At 36.7% G+C, this 17,134-nt stretch overlaps 1 protein-coding gene across 3 annotated transcripts in view; it reads right to left on the bottom strand.

Annotated features, from left to right (window-relative positions):
• Window positions 1–17,134, bottom strand: part of ADAM2 (ADAM metallopeptidase domain 2) — a 58,462-nt gene that overhangs the window by 12,001 nt on the left and 29,327 nt on the right. For all 3 annotated transcript variants that reach the window (XM_027766809.1, XM_006164735.1, XM_006164736.1), the window contains 5 exons: window positions 14,737–14,917; window positions 12,404–12,502; window positions 11,852–12,047; window positions 6,624–6,729; window positions 1,727–1,910 (listed from right to left, as the gene is read on the bottom strand). In XM_027766809.1, the coding sequence (XP_027622610.1) occupies window positions 1,727–1,910; window positions 6,624–6,729; window positions 11,852–12,047; window positions 12,404–12,502; window positions 14,737–14,917 (766 nt within the window). The remainder of the gene's footprint in view (window positions 1–1,726; window positions 1,911–6,623; window positions 6,730–11,851; window positions 12,048–12,403; window positions 12,503–14,736; window positions 14,918–17,134) is intronic.

Raw genomic sequence — 17,134 nt, 5'->3', positions numbered from 1 at the left:
AAAATCATTAAGTTCATGCTATCGTAGTACATATTTTTATACATGTCAGCCATATCTTGAAAAGTAGTATATGATCCATTTGCAATAGTGTGCACTCATTAGTGCTGCTACTTGGCAGGCTGAGGCCACAGTTTGGTTACAGCCTACCCCGAAAAGCCAGGCATGGTAGCACATGTTTATACTCCCAGGTACCTGGGAGGCTGAGGCACGAGGACTGCCAAGTAGAGAGACCCTGTCTTAGAAAAACAAAACCTAAAAACAAAAACAAAACAAAAGAAGCAAAACCCACGTCGCACATTGAACTATGTAGTGTGGGAGGAAAACATGGACTGAGCACAATGAATTTTCTTTCCACGACTGGTAGGAAGGGCAGTAAAGCAGACCACGTATTTATGTATTTATTTAGCTAGAAAGTATATGTGCTCACCAGAGAAAGACAGGGAGAGAAGAAAGTACCCTCCCCCATTGGAATTGGTCAAACTGCAATCCCTTCTCTTCCATCTCTCGCTCTCCTTTTGGGATTTTAGGCAAGTACACACATGTGCCCAGCATGTTTCTCAAAGAGTGGGTGCCAGGACGCAAATGATGCTGTCCTTATATGGGTTCCGCCTGTCTAAAACACCAGGCCAAAGAGCCAGCCCAAAGACCATTAAACACACTCAGTGAAGGAATGAACAGAATAGAGAACCCAGAAATAAATCTATGTGGTGAATTAATTTCAGACAAGCTTACCAAGAAGACACAATGAGGAAAAGATAGTTTATTAAATAAATGGTATTTGAAACATTGTTGATCCAAATGCAAAATCGTCAAACTGGACCCTTATCATTATACCCCCAAATCAACTCAAAATAGATTAAGGACCTAAACATAGACCTGAAACTATAAAATTCCAAAAAGAAAACTCAGGGTGAGAGCTCTTGAATATTGGCCTTGGCAATAATAATTTTTTTAAAAAACTCAAACCAAAAACACAGGCAACAAAAGCAAAAATAAGCAAGGAGGAGGAGACTATCAAACTAAAACCTCTTCATAGTAAAGGCAAAAATAAGTGAAATAAAAAGGCAGTGTAGAAATTTGGGGAAAAATAAAAGTATTGGCAGTCATATAGTTAAGAAGGGGGTAAGGCCCAAAATATAAAAGGGACTCATACAAATCAACAGTAAAAGAAGAAAATCTGAGTAAAAAATGTTTATATCTTTTTAGGTAACCAACCTCAGTAGTACTAGATAGCCAATGAAACACTCATGGTGTTGTCATAATTACAGGTGATATTTTACTCTTTGAAGTTTTTCCCTTATTTTTCAAATTTTCTATATTGAGTGTATATCTAATATGTGAGTATTCACACTCTATGACTGAAACTGATTGACTAAAGGATATAGAAACACAGTAAGTGGATGTGAATACCAGATACAGTGTGTGTGAAAGAGTAGAGTCTGAGGAAAGACATTTAGAAGAAAAATAGAGAGGCAAATTATTAATGGGACAAAGAAATGTGGTATTATCTGTTGAAGATACTTTTATAGTTTTATCAACTGGACTAGGGAGAAATGTTCACAGGTTGAAATATTCAGTTTGTAAGCTAAATAATGTGATTGAATGTAAAAGAGAAAATGAAATAAAAAACATATTAAAAAAAAAAGATGTGAGAGAAAATAATCGATTTGCATCATTGGAGAAGAGAGTATAAAATATTTGGAAGTTATTTGGGAAGAAAGGTTACCTTATTTGAACCACAAACAGTTCCTTCTTTTACCCACATCTTCGCATTTTCCTGATGATCATAGGGGTAGTCGATGGAAACGCAGATGTGTCCACTTATGTTGGCATAAATAGTAGTGGCATCTGGAATTTTGATTAATTCTTCACTGGTATAGATACATATCAGTTTTCCACAATTCACATCACTATAATTTGCCCATAAATGAAAAACCATTCATTTTAAAATAGTGAAATATTAGAATATCATTTATATTTTTGTTTTTAAAAATATTTTATGTATTTATTTTAAGTTGACCAGAGAGGGAGAGAGCGAGAGAGAAAGAGGGAAAGTGAGAAAGCAAGCTGTCAGTTCCGGGACTCTAACCACTGTCGACCATGTGGGAGTCCAGCACCCTCAACCACCACTGGCCCAACTACCTGCTGGCCTCCTAAGAATATAATTTCTAAAGTGAAAAGGTTCTAATAAAGTATTCAAAATCTACAAAAAGATGAACACAATTAATTCTGAAACATCAAAAAATATGAAGACCGTCCCTGACTGAGTTGTTAATAGTAGCTCAATAGTTTAATAAGTATGAACTACTTCCTACTTAGTCTGATTACATTTTTAGAAGTTTCTTAATTTTCTTAAGATTTTTTAATATTTCACATAATAAAATTTTATCTTATCCTAATGAAATTAGGAAATTTAGCTTGATACCAGACTTATTGAGTTCCCTTTTTAGCTTAGGCCTCAAATTGACAAGATATTTCAAGCTTCACTCAAGAATGATTATATTCAATAAATGTTAAAATAAATAACGGAGATATATCACAAAGATAGTGCCATAAGCCACAAAGGAAACCATAATCGTAATCAGAAAATCAAGAAGCATTAGCAATGCAAGAACAGTAACACAAGTGAAGATGGCCTTTCCAACAGGAAAAGATGGTAACCATAAGACAATTGAATGACATTGTCAAAGGGGAAATGACACACTTGCCATTTCTCACTCTAGGTACAGAAAAATATCCTTCAAAATAACATGGCACTATTGGCAGGCAATAGTTAAGAATATTTATCATCAGCGATCCTGGAATAGAGAAAATGTAAACTGAGTTTTTCACACTACAGAGGTATTTAGATGGAATTTCGTAACAGGGCGAAGGACATACAGAGATTTATATAAGTGGATAGATAAAAAGCATGTGAGACCTGTACATGCACGTTGTAGATACATTTCCTAGCTCTGCTGACTGAGAGGGCTTAGAGGTAATGAAAGCCAGTAGGAGTGAGTGTAGCCGGTCCCCAGTCACCTATTTTCTAAGTACGACCCCTGTTAAAATGAACCAGGGCTCCTTGGACAAGTGGGTAAATCCAGGCATGAGAAGTGGAGATATCACAACGGCCTATGATACATTTTCAGTGCTTTGAAAGAGTCATACAGATTCTTGCAGAAAATACAGTAATCAACTCAAAGAGGTCCTCTCTAGTCAAAATAGAGACCATTTGAGAACGTATCTAAATAAAAATAGTAAAGTATTCTATTTTACAGAATAAAATAATTTCTGGCACAAATATTCTATGGAATACTACTCAGCCATAAAAAAACAACAGCCTGGGTTTTGACAGGAAGCAGATGAATATAGATTTACTACTGAGGGAAGCAAGCCAGGCTATGAAGGAGAGGCATTGTATGTCCCCACTTAATATATACCAAGTGTTCACACTCTATGGCCAACACTGAATGACTAAAGGATATAGAAACACAGTAAAAGGTTGTGAATACCAGATATAGTGTGGGAAGAAGGCGGGTGAAGGAGTAGAGTCTGAGGGAGTACATAAGGAGAAAAATAGAGAGGAAAAGTATTAATGGGACAAAAAGTGGGGTGTTATCTCTTGAAGATAATTTTATAGTAATATTAACTGGACTGGTGAGAAATGTACACATGTTGGAATATTCACTTTGCAAGCTAAGTAACGTGATCGAATGTATAAAAGAACTTGAAATAAAATAACAACTACTGAGTCTGGATTCCTGAATTGATGTATATAATACACAGATAATTAAATAAATAAATAGAAAAAAAGGAATACTTTTTTCAACAGTACATTTCTAGCTAATTAAGGAAAAGTCAATCGTGGAGTAGGAAAATTATCAATAGATTTTTTAAAAATTTTTTAAGAGAGATTGTTTTTTGCTATAGGGCGTGTGTACTTGCCAAAGAGAGACAGAGAGACAGAAAATGAGAAAACACCCCCCAGGGGGGTATGGCCATGCCACAATCCCTTTTCCTCCTCCATTCTCCTCTCAGAATTTTGGGCACGTATGCACATGGGCCTAGGTTGGGAACTCAAACGGCAGTTGACCATGTGAGAGTCCAGCAGCATGACCATTATGCCATCCGCTGGTCTCACTCATCATCAATGGATTTTAAAACTAATATGTGGAAGTTTGTCTATGGTAGAGACTGAAAGATTGGAGGACATAAAGGTATTAAAAATTCTAATGGACACTAGAGACAAAATGGAAAGAGAGTGTGAGAGGGGAAGAGCATAGGGAATTTGGGGGGAAATGGAGAAGTAAGACACTTGTGGGACACAGATAAGGTTTATTATCTGTTGATGAGGATGTATGGTGGTCTCAACTGAACTGGACTGAGGTGTCTATCACGCTGGGTAAAGTCTCTTCACAATCTAATGATGTATAGCAATTTAATGTATGAATAATAATAATAAGACAAATAAAAAATTAAAAAACCCTAATATGTGGAAGTTTGAAGAGTAACAGAACAAGCCCACAGTCTCAGTATAGCTCCTTACTAGTTTCATATTATACACAATGGAAACATAATAAATTAACAGTTGAGAGACTTAAAGAACAATTAATTAACTAAAACATTTAACCTAAAATTTTCAAAACTGAAAGAAAATGGTATGAGCTTTTGAAAAATTGCACCTGAAGATCCAGCACCACAGTGGTGGTAAACAGATTAAAGTCATAACTCAAATATAAATATGAAAAATATCAAGACACTCAATTTGAGGGAAATGTCTACAAAATGATTAACCTATAGCATAAAAAAATAAATAGAGTAAAAACCTGGGTTGGCCAAATGATGTGGTGGTAAAGGCAGGGGGATCCCACATGGCCAACTCCATGGTTCAAGTCCAGGATCTGGTGGCATGAAAAAACACACTAGTTGTGTGTGCGTTTGTGTGCCAAAGTTCTGAAAGGGCTGCTGGGTAGCCATCTCCCTTTGGGGGTGATTTCTCACTTTCTCTTTCTCTGGTTCTCTCCAGTGAATGAACATGCCCTATAGCAAAAATCAATCAAACAAATAATATTAAGAAAAAGAAACAAAAAATGAAAATAATTTAAAAATCCATATAAAAAGAAGTGTAAGAACACATTATAAGCAAATGTAATATTTTGGGTGTGAATTTTTTCCTAAATGAGGAAATACTTTCTAAAAGAACCAAGAACTTTTATTTTTAAAGGTTTTTGTCATAGGGTGTGTACACTTATTTGAGAGAGACAGACGTAGGAGGAAAGGTGAGAAATCAACCCTCCTCCCCCCCAGGGGGCTGTCCATGCTGCAGTTCCTTCTCCACTCTACACTTGGGATTTTGGGCACATGCTCATGCACCTGGCATGATTTTCAATGTGCCATGTCTGAGACTTGAACCGTGGTCGACCATGTGGGAGTCCAGTGCCTTTACTGCCACATGACCTGCTGTCATACCAATGAAGTTTTAATATGATTTAGGTAATAACTGCAATATAGTTATGTAAGAAAATAAACTCTCAAAAAATGATGCCATGATATATTTAGGAGTAAAAGAAGCACAATCTCCAATTTACACTTAAGTGGTTCAGAAAAATATTTGTTGAGAGATTAGAGAAAGGAAAGAAGAGTTGGAAAAATGAAAGGTTAAGAGAAATGGGCAACATGTAAACAACTCAAATTTGGGCAAAAGGTATGTGGACATTTCGTATACAGTTTGTGTACACTAAATAATTGTACAGAATTTTTACTTTTACTTGAAAAATATCAAAATGAAACTACAATTAAAGATTTCATCTCAACATTCTGGTTCTAATTTATGTACTAATAACACTAGTTAAGAGTTCACACTAAGAGCACATACCGTATCAATACCACTCTACACGTTTCCCTGTCTTGCCTATTCACCCGGCACCAACCCAGTGATGTCAGTAGGGTTTGCCCATAAGAAACTAGCTGTACTTTTTTCTCATACTTCATACATGAGAAAAATGAAGTACATGCTCAAGGTCACATAAATAGGCCAGTGTGGGGTAAGGATTTGAAACTAAGATATCTGACTTTGGAATGCATGTTTTAAACAATGTGTTTTACATCCCAGAGAGTAAACAATCTATGTGTTTTGGGGACAGCAGGTGGTGTGGTGGTTAAGGGCACTGGACTCTCACATGGCCGACCGTGATATGAGTCCTGAACCTGGTGGCTTGCTTTCTTGCTTTCTCTCTCTCTCTCTCTCTCTGACTCTGTCCTTCTCTGGTCAAATTAAAATAAATAAATAAAGTTAAACAAAGCAATTCTTTTTTTTTTTTTAATCTATGTATCATTTCATTACCACAAGGATTGTAATCATTTGTAAAATTAAGGTGATAGCATGCAAAATTAAATAATTACTGATGGAGAATTCATGTGCTTATATGTAAATTAAACACTGTGGAAAGCATCAAGAATATTTTGGATATAAGAGGAAGAGAAATACAGACTTCTGCATCTAAGACAATCATAATTTGATCAAATGTGGTCTTACTTCATGGTCAGATATATTTTGCTTACATATAATCTTAATTATTTGTTGATAGTTTCAAACAGAAGTCAATAAATAGAGGTACTCCAATAGATTTCTTAAAGCATACCTAGGATTACACTTTTTGTAACCTGAAGCATCTGAACCACAGCTGCCAGATTGATCAGCCATAGAATTAAGGTAATTAAAACATTCTTCATTACCAAAATCTGCCTCTGGAAAAAAAAAATGTGCTTGTTATATTAAGTGAATATTAACTTAAAATCATTAATGAATACATTTAAATTTTTGAAGTGACTTAAACTATGTGATACAATTTATGACCATAATATAAAATTAAAAATAAAAACTTGGTTTAAGGGCACACAAAACTACTTCTATTAAATATTTTTAAACTGAGAGAATGCTGTCTACTGTCAAAACACGTAGCCTAGACAGAGCATCGAGTTAACCACTGTGTGCAGTTTAACTTCTAGTTTTAGTGTTACACAAATACACATTTCTATGGACATTGGAAACTTTTCTTTTTCTTTCTTTTTTTTTTTTTACAAATAATTCATTTATTGGTCAATAAACAATTTTTGCATGAGTAACCTTTTCAAATCAAACCAATAATTAAGTATCTTTATCATAATTTCCTCAGACCAAAAGGTCACCATCGATTTGTTTCTCATACTCACCTTCCAATCTCTCTCTCTCTATCATCTATCTATATCTATCTATCATCTATCTATCTATCTATCTATCTATCTATCTATCTATCTATCATCTATCTATCTATCTATCTATCATCTATCTATCTATCTACCTAGTTTAACTTTAATTCTCATAAGATCTATCCTACTTAAAGAGAACGTTTTTGATAAAGCACTCACCTACAGACCTACAAAACCCTTGGTTAGGGAGCTCTGACTGCTGCATTGTGATGCTGGGAGAAAAACAGCCCATGGTGAGAGGAGCCCCAGTGGACACAAAAGATTCTCAGCTGAAATCCCTTGAGACAGTGAGGAGCTGAAAATTACTGTGTAATTTTGCCTTATTTTGTTCAAGTAATTTACATAGCTAGTTATAGGTGAGAAGTCAAAATTTGCAGCTTGTCTAGGGCACCAAACTATGGCTAGGGGACAGAAAAAGAGGCCAGTTTGAAAATCTTTCATAGCTTCAGTGATCAAATTAGAGACTCAAAGGCCCTCAACATATGATTGATCCCTTCCTCAGTACATTTTTAGCTAATTAGGCTTTTTCCTGATTTTAAACATATCAAGCAGAAAATAAAACATAAGAAAATGACTTTGATGAAGCAGAGAAAATTTTTCTGCATTTTCTGCGTTGTGGTTACATACCTACCACAGTAAAGGGTCTTGGTTAAAATTCCTGCAGAAGCAAAGGAGAACTAGATGTCGATTAAGCCTTACCTATACTTTAACCAATCAATGAGTATCAGTTTTTGATTTAGTTAAAGTAATTAGTCTCCCACTTCATATGCCTAAGAACAGCAACAAATAAAGATGGATGATAGTAATGTCTACGCAGCATTTAGACTGAAAGTGGCTTTTCAAAGGTAATGAGTAAAGATAAAAGATAGTGAAAAAGTTTTCCACTAGAAATATGTCTCTAAAATATTCAAAAACAAATATAATGTAAAGATATCTACATGCTACACTATGGATGAACCTTGAAATGTTTAAGATAAATGCAATAAGGCAATCACAAAAGGATCAATATTATATGATGTTTTTTAGAAGTTTTTGCCTTAGGGTGTGTGTGCTCACTGGAGAGAAAGCGAGAGAGAGAGAGAGAGACAGAGACAGAGATAGTAAGAGGGAAAGTGAGAAATCATCTCCTCCCCACACCCAGCGGGGACAGCCATGCCACAATCACTTTTCCTCTATTCTCCTTCCTGGATCTGGGGCAAGTATGCACACGTGCCCAACATAATTTTGAAGCCACTGGGTCTGGGACTAGAACCATGGTTAGCCGTGTGAGAGTTCAGCGACATAACTTCTACACCATCTGCTGGTCCCAGTATTGTATGCTTCTTGCATGGAATAACTACAGGAGTCACTTTTACGGAGACAGAAAGAAAGGTTGCCAGAGGATGGGAGAAGGAAAAAAATGATAGTTATTGCTTAATAGATACATAACTTCAGTGTGGGGAACTGCAGAAGTACTGGAGATGGCTGATGGGGATGTTTTCCACTAATAAGGAGAATGTACCTGGTGCCACGTAGTAACTGTAGACTTAACGATCTTTAAAATAGCAAATTTGTTGTTATGTATATAGTATCACAGTAAACATAAGATGAAACTCAAGTATATAACAACAAACCTCAACTAGCAACATTCAAAAAAAAGTAAGCTGTGACCAATTGAGATGTTATTCAGAAAAGTAAGGTTTATGAAACAAAGAAGTGAAGGGTAACATACCATATAAGCAAAACAAAAGACCAAGCCGCACAGATCATTTTAATAGGCAGAGAAGACGTCCCTTTTGAAAAACCTCACTTTTCTTTATTAAAAAATAGGCCAAAAAAATTAAACAAAGTGGAGGATATAAGAGCATTTCCCTGAGACCAGCAGTTGGCGTAATGGCTATGTCGCTGAACTCCCATGTAGTCAACTGTGGTTCGAGTCCCAGACCCGGTGGCTTAAACTCACACCGACGTGTGTGCATGCGTGCCCAAGATCCTGAGAGAAGAATGGAGAAGGGATTGTGGCGTTTCTTGTTTTCTGGCGAGCGCATGTGCCCTATAGCAAAAACCTAAAAAAAAAAGAAAAAAAAAAAAAAAGCATTCCCCTAACCTAATTAAAGGAACCTATGAAAAACTGTAGATAACACTTAGTAGTAAAAAAGCTGTAGATAACACTTAGTAGTAAAAAACACTTAGTAGTAAAAAAAACTGTAGATAGCACTTAGTAGTAAAAAAGCTCAATGCTTAACTTCTAAGGTAAAGAGTAAGTCAGAGTGTTTGCTGTGGATCCTTTTATTCAATGCTGTACTGCAAGAATCAGATAGGGAAATAGTCAAGAAGAAGAAATACAAGGCATCCAGGTTGTAAACTTAAAAGTAAAAATACATCTATGTTTACATGGTGTAAGAATAAAATTAAAATATGCCTATCCTGTTTTGTAAAGATAAAGCCTAACCTTTGCCTTTTTGGCTTCTGTACTAAAGCTGATGCTGCTCTCATTATAAACTGACTGCTGAAGTTGTGGAAGCCCGGGGCCATTCCCTAGCTCCCTGTGAGAAGTGGGAGCCATTTGCAAGTCAGCTTAGCACCTTGCAGAAAGCCCCTTATCTTACTTCCTCATTCTTCCCAGGGACTTGTGTCTATATAACATGAATGCCCCTTTGTTCGGGGCTTCACTCCATCGTGTCTTGCATGACCTGCATGACCGAGAGTGAAGTCCTAGAAGTCCTAGCGCACTTGCACTTTGCATCAAGAACCGACTTTTGTGGTTGATTGGGGTCGCCATCGCACTCCCTGGACAAGGAGGATCGGCCGGTTATCGGCAAAAACCTTTCAATGGCACTGTCTGATATAAAGATTAGAAATCCTAAAGAGTGTAGGAGGAGAAGAGTGTAGAAAAGGAGTTGGAGAAAAAATTAGAGAGGTAAGACATTTGTGGGACACGGATATGGTTTATTATCTGTGGATGGGGACGTGTATAGTCTTCTCAGTTGGGCTGGACTGAGATGTAGATCATGCTGGGTAAAGTCTCTTTACAATCTAAATGATGTATAGTCATTAAATGTATAAATAATAAAACATTAAAATTAAAATAAAAAAAGAAACCCTAAAGACCTATTAAAAATAGCTACTAGAACTCATGAAGGAGGTCAGCAAGGCCGCATAAGATATCAACATTGATAATCAAGTGCTGTCTATGTACTGACAATGACCAATCCAAAAGGAGAGTAAGAAAAAAAAATAACCAAACAATAGTACCATCAAAAAGAATACAGGACACAGAAAGCAATTTAGTAAAAGAAGGGTGAGACTTATCCACTAATAATTAGAATACAGAAAATATTTGATTAAAATGAATGGAATGGATTTGAATGACTGGAAAGACAACTTTTCTGCACAGCCTGGAAGCACGCTATTTTACCTCAAACTAAAATACAAGTTCAGCGCAACTGCTACCAAAATTTCAGTTTATACTTTTTGAAGATAGTGCCAAGCTGACCTTAGAACTTGTCAAGTGCAAGAAACCAGAGTAACCAAAATAATACGGAAAAGAAGAAAAGAATTGAATTATGTAATTTCTCCTGATTTCAAAATATACAACAAATAAAGCCTAAAGTTCATATCAAATTTAAGACTAAATAATACCTTCTCACTAAAACCACACCTAAGAAAATGCCTACCATTTTCATTTCAACTCAATATTATACTGTAATTGTAGAAAATGTCATAAAGAAGACATAGACCTAGAGTTAACTGAAGGTAAAGAACAGGGCTCCACCCACGGCCTGGTGGTTAAGGTAACTGGATTTCACACAGTCAATGCTATGGTTTGAGGCCAAGATGAAACAGCTCGAGAAACATGCTGGGCACATGTGCATGACCCCAGATCCTAAAACAGAAGGGCGGAAATTGTGATGTGCCCATTCCCCACAGTGGTCCTTTCTCACTCTCCCTCTGTCTGTCTCTGGTGAGTACACACACCCTCTGGCAAATTTACAGAAATAATTTTTCAGTGTGACTCAATGTATACCTATTAACAATTGCTAATAAAAACATGTATGGGTTGGTTCTGCAGTCTAGTGATTAAGGGAACCAGATCCCACATAGCCAACTGTGTTTTGAATCCCGGACCACGTGGTTTGAAAAATCATGCTGGGTGTGTATGTGTGTCTGTGTCACGCGTGTGCTCCAAATCCCTACAGAGTAAGAAATGGAGGCGGGGCGTGGTGGCGCCCGCCCTGCGGCAGAGTAAGAAATGGAGGCGAAGGGGTTTTGGAGTGTTCAGGTCTCATTCCACAGCACGTATTCCCTCTCTGTCTCCTTGTCTCCTCCAGATCACAATATTGGTATTTAGTAGTTAATCATACATTTTATTATGATTATTTTCCAACAAAAATGGTCCTTTAAATTTGCCTATGTTTTAGTATATCTGGTTAAGTTTTTTTAATACATTCTACTGGGATTTTCAAAATTTTTTTGACTTTTAGAGGAACTCAGCAGATATTAAACTTTTCCATTCATGTTTCCAAGATCTTTCTTGACTATTTCAGATACATTTTTTAAAAGTCACAATCATATATCAATAATATGTTTGTTTTTCATGTCCAGAAAAATACACATATGAGAAATAAAATGTGATAAATACCTCCACCAAATAAATCCGAACATTGATTGATTCCACTAATGCACTGGCCTTCCAAACAGATCCATTGATTCTGTCCACATGAATGCCCATTCTGAACAAAGAAATCTTCTTGGCATAATTCGGAGCTCCCATTGCAATACTCAGGGAGATCGCATTCATTAGAGGAACTCCTACACTCACGTCCTTTGGCTTGAAACTGACAGGGTTAAGGTAAATGACAATGAATATCCGGAGCATTATATGAGCATTATAATGAATGATAATTTGTGTTTTAGTTTTTTTTTTTTTTTTTTTTGTCATAGGATGCATGCTCTCAACGAGAGAGAGAGGGAGAGAGAGAGAGAGATCATCCACGGGGAATGGCCATGCTGCAATCCCTCCTCCTCCATTCTCCTTTTCGGATTCTGGCCACACATGCACATGCACCCGGTGTGATTTTCAAGCCACCAGGTCCAGGACTCAAGCTACAGGTGGCCATGTGGGAGTCCAGTGCCTTAACCACCACACCACCTGCTGGCCTTAGTAAAACAGACATTTTTAAAAAGCTCTTACTTGACAATTTTCACAGCATAACCCTGTGGCACAAGTGGAACCTGCTGAGAGCTGACAGGTGGCAGCAGTGCAGCATGCTGGCTGGGTAACAGCGCATTCCTAAAGGCAAGGTTTTATTTGCATCAGATACACGTTTTAGGCATAGTAACATACATAGTGCACAGACAGATGCTTAGATCACATATTGGCAAACAATGTATAAAAAGCCACTTCTAGATTTATTCACTATTTATTGATGGCCTACTAAGTGCAAGAATGTGTTTTTATATTTATCCATTTATTTTTATGTGCCATTTTATGCTACAATGTATCTATGCCTGTTGACTCTTTTTTTTCAATTTCTATTACGAGGGCTAATAAAAGTAACAGATAAGACAGAAGTCTGGAGACACAAAAAAAAAACACACTTCTTGGGATTTGTAATAGAGTTAATAGAAAAAAACATACTGAAATCATAGATTTCAGTAGTTTTCATAGGTGTTGTAACAAAATACTCAATAGGATAGACTAATTTTTTAGTTATTTTTCACAGATATTCTGTGCAGTGTCACTGCACTTGCTAAATATGTGGAATTCCATGGGGAAATGTTGTATTATGGTAGTTTTGGACGCAATGATATGATATTTAGTGGAGCTAAGACACTATTGCCAAATTTTACTGGAAATGTTCAAACCTAACCCAGCACAAAGGAGTGGATGATGGGGAATAATTTCAAACCACATTCACCATTTAGGTTATCTAGAAACATACTTTCCATGTTGAAAAGAGCACCCAGGAGTGACCCCAGCCACTGCAGTAGGGAACACCGAACGCCATTCACGTCAGTGTGATTCCCTTAGGCCTGTGCCACCGACTAACTTACCACGTATCTCCCAACGTCTCGCTCATCTCTGTGGCTTGGGAAAACTAGCCATGCTTGATCAAGCATGTCTCATCTTTTTGACTTAAAAATTAACCTAGATTAAAATATTCAAAAACCACAAATATGCCTTCTTTAAAAAAATTTTTTTTGGTCCTGTAGTGAAAGATTTGCTTCTATTTTCTGACAGGATTTTTACAGTTAAAGGAAATACTAGGGAAGAATATACTCTAGAGAAAGAAAATCAACCTCAGTCAATTCAGTTACAGGATTTAATGACCTTGGCCGCTACCTGTATGAAAGATAAGAATAATGGTTATCAGGCACTGTGGGGAGAGGAAAATGCAGAGGTAAGGGGTAAAAAGTTTCAAGTATTCAAGATGAATATCTTCTGGATATCTAGTGTATAACAATGTCATCATATTTAACAATATTTTATTATTGACTTGAAATTGGCTATGAAATTTTCCTTTCCTGGTTGTCACCGGGAAGGAAAAAAAAGCAAAGGACAACTTTGAGAGGCTATAAAAATGTTAATTAGCTTGGGACCAGCAGTTAGCGTAATGACTTTGTCGCTGAACTCTTATGTAGCGGACTGCAGTTCGAGTCCTGGACCCGGTGGGTTAAACTCATGCCAGGCACATGTGCATGTGTGCCCAAGATCCCAAGAGGAGAATGGAGGAGAAGGGATTGTGGTATGGCTACTCCTCTGGGCGGGGGGTGATTTCTTGCTTCCTATCTTTCTGTCTCTGTCTTTCTGACAAGCTCATGTGCCCTATAGCAAAAACCTCTCCCTCCCCCCCCAAAAAAATATATTAATTAGCTTGATTGTGGAGACTATTTCAAAAACCATTAAATTGTACACATTTACAATTATTTTTTCGTTTGCTAGAGGATGTATGTACTCGCTGGGAGAAACAGAGAGACAGAAAGAGAAGGAGAGGAAGAAGTACCCCCCCTTCAGGATGGTCACACCACAACCCCTTTTCTGTCTCTATCTCCTTTCAGGATTTGGGGGCTCACATGGAAACACACTTGGAGTGTTTCTCAAACTGCCAGGTCCAGGGCTCCCACCACATGGTCAACCATGGGATCCAGCTGCCTTAATCACCAGGCCATGGAGCTGTTCCAAACATATTCAATTTTAATTCTAACTTTGCCTCAACGAAGCCAGACTAAAAAAAACAAATAAATATCTACAACTTACTGAATCTATACATGAAGGGTCTTCAAAAATTAATGAAAACTAAAATTAAGTACGAGTTTCTTACAGTGGAAAAAATGTTTTGAATCCATGCATACTTTTGCATAATGTGCCTTTCCACGAACTTTTTGAAGGTCCTTTAAATCAACATGTACGTGCGCTCATTCGTTATACTCCTCATGTGCCTTTCTAAGGTCTTTGTCAGAAAGGGAGTTTGATCAATGAACAAAACTGCCAGGGTGAGTCTGTCAAGCATAATGGGTACCAACCTCTTCAGATCCACAGTCGCATTTTTCTCCTTCTTCCACTATGCCGTTACCACAAACTGCCGCCTTGTAAGATGGAACTAGGTGTGGCTGATTCTGAAGACAATGGGACTTCTGCTTTGAAATAAAATACACAAAATCTTCCATGCTGCAGTTACTGAAGCTCTTCACACCACTGGAATGACTGAAAATACATCAAACTTCAAATTTGTATGTAAGAGTTTCCATAAACTGCCTGCCCTTAGAATAAAGCTGTCTACTAGCATTCTCCAAGAGAGGAAATGCTCAATATTGTTGGCCTGAAATTTCTCTGGGCACGGGAAGCCAAGTGTGCAGGCGTTTATGCTAAACACCTTGGTAGGCGTAGTTATTAATGAGGTCGTGGTGGCTCTGGGAACACTTGTCCGCGTTGCTGCCCTTTTATTCTAATGCCTACCTTACAAAACTCCATATGTTTTATTTCTGGCTCCTTGTTCCTTTTATGACTCTTAAATTTTGGAATAATTCTGTATTAACAAACAAAATAAAACAGAACAAAACCCAGGCTTTTCCTTTCTTTATATTATTCATAGAAAAATTGTCGAGTTTTGTAGTTTTAAATAACACCTACGTCTGACAGCTTAGGTATTCTCTCTCTAACTCAAGCATGTCACCTAAACCCCAGAGTCCAGTATCCTATTCTTTCTATAGTATTCCTTCCTGAGCCGATGTCATAGGTACCTTACATTTATTTTATTTTGTTTTGTTTTTATTTTTTTAATTTGCCAGATGGTACATGTGTTTGCCAGAGACAGATGGGGGAGAAGAGAGGGCAGTGGGGATAGCCACGTCTCAATCTCTTCTCCTACGTTTTCCCATCCTCTCAGGATTTGGGGCATATACAAGCATGTACCTGGTGTTTCCCAAGCCACTGGGGTCAGGATTCAAACTGTATAGTCCACCATATGAGATCTGGCTGCCTTAACCACTAGGCTCTGGGGTTGGCCCAGCAATAGAGTATTTTTAAATTAAGTATATACATTGTTTTTTCAGTCATAATACTATTGCAATTTAATAGTCTATAGTATAATAAAAATAAAACTTTTATATTCTCTGGAAAGACAAAAAAATGCATGAGTCACTTTCCTGCAATATTTGTTTTATTGTGGTAGTCTGGAAGTGAACCTGTAATATCTCTGAAGTATGACTGTGCTAACCGTAAATAATTCATTTGTTATAAATTTCCAGCAACTGTGATAATTTCTATCTTACTACTAGAAACCAAAAGATGAAAAAGTAATAAAGTGTATATATTACTGAAAACCAGGTAATACAAGATATTTTTACAATTTGTGGGACCAGCAGTTAGCGTAATGGCTATGTTGCTGGACTCCCATGTAGTCAACCGCCATATGAGATCTGGCTGCCTTAACCACTAGGCTCTGGGGTTGGCCCAGCAATAGAGTATTTTTAAATTAAGTATATACATTGTTTTTTCAGTCATAATACTATTGCAATTTAATAGTCTATAGTATAATAAAAATAAAACTTTTATATTCTCTGGAAAGACAAAAAAATGCATGAGTCACTTTCCTGCAATATTTGTTTTATTGTGGTAGTCTGGAAGTGAACCTGTAATATCTCTGAAGTATGACTGTGCTAACCGTAAATAATTCATTTGTTATAAATTTCCAGCAACTGTGATAATTTCTATCTTACTACTAGAAACCAAAAGATGAAAAAGTAATAAAGTGTATATATTACTGAAAACCAGGTAATACAAGATATTTTTACAATTTGTGGGACCAGCAGTTAGCGTAATGGCTATGTTGCTGGACTCCCATGTAGTCAACCGTGGTTCGTGTCCCAGACCTGGTGACTTAAAAGAAAAGATATGTTTACCATTTGTGAACTGGTTTGTAGGAGGTAAATCCTCTGGTATTGAAGTTAACATAGTCATTAAGAAGTAAAATTTCAAACATAATTATATCCAATTTAGAAATTTATTTGTAGATTGAACGTTCTTCATGCAAATTTGATGAATTATCCTATTCTCCATTCTCTGCAAGAATATAAAACTATGGTCCAATATTCTTGATGAATACAGCTCCTTAAATTCTCAAAAAATTTTAGCAAACTAATCCAGTAGCATCTGACAAGATCATCACCATGGTCAAATGGGATTTACTCTAGGCATTCAAGAACAATTCAACGTATGAAAATCAATAAATGCAATCCACCAAATCAATAGAATGAGGAACAAAAACCATATGATTGTCTCAGACACAGAAAAAGCTCTTGATAAAATAAAATACCCTTTTGTGATAAAAATTCTTAACAAATTAGTCACAGAAGGCACATATCTCAACACAATAAAATCCACATGCAAATCCATAGCTAAAATCATACAGAAAGAGGAAAG

Source organism: Tupaia chinensis, unplaced genomic scaffold (assembly GCF_000334495.1).
Source record: "Tupaia chinensis unplaced genomic scaffold, TupChi_1.0 Scaffold143705_1, whole genome shotgun sequence".
NCBI classification, from domain to species: Eukaryota; Metazoa; Chordata; class Mammalia; order Scandentia; family Tupaiidae; genus Tupaia; species Tupaia belangeri.
Note: the sequence above shows the minus strand (reverse complement) of the source record. Positions and strands in the feature narration are given on the sequence as shown.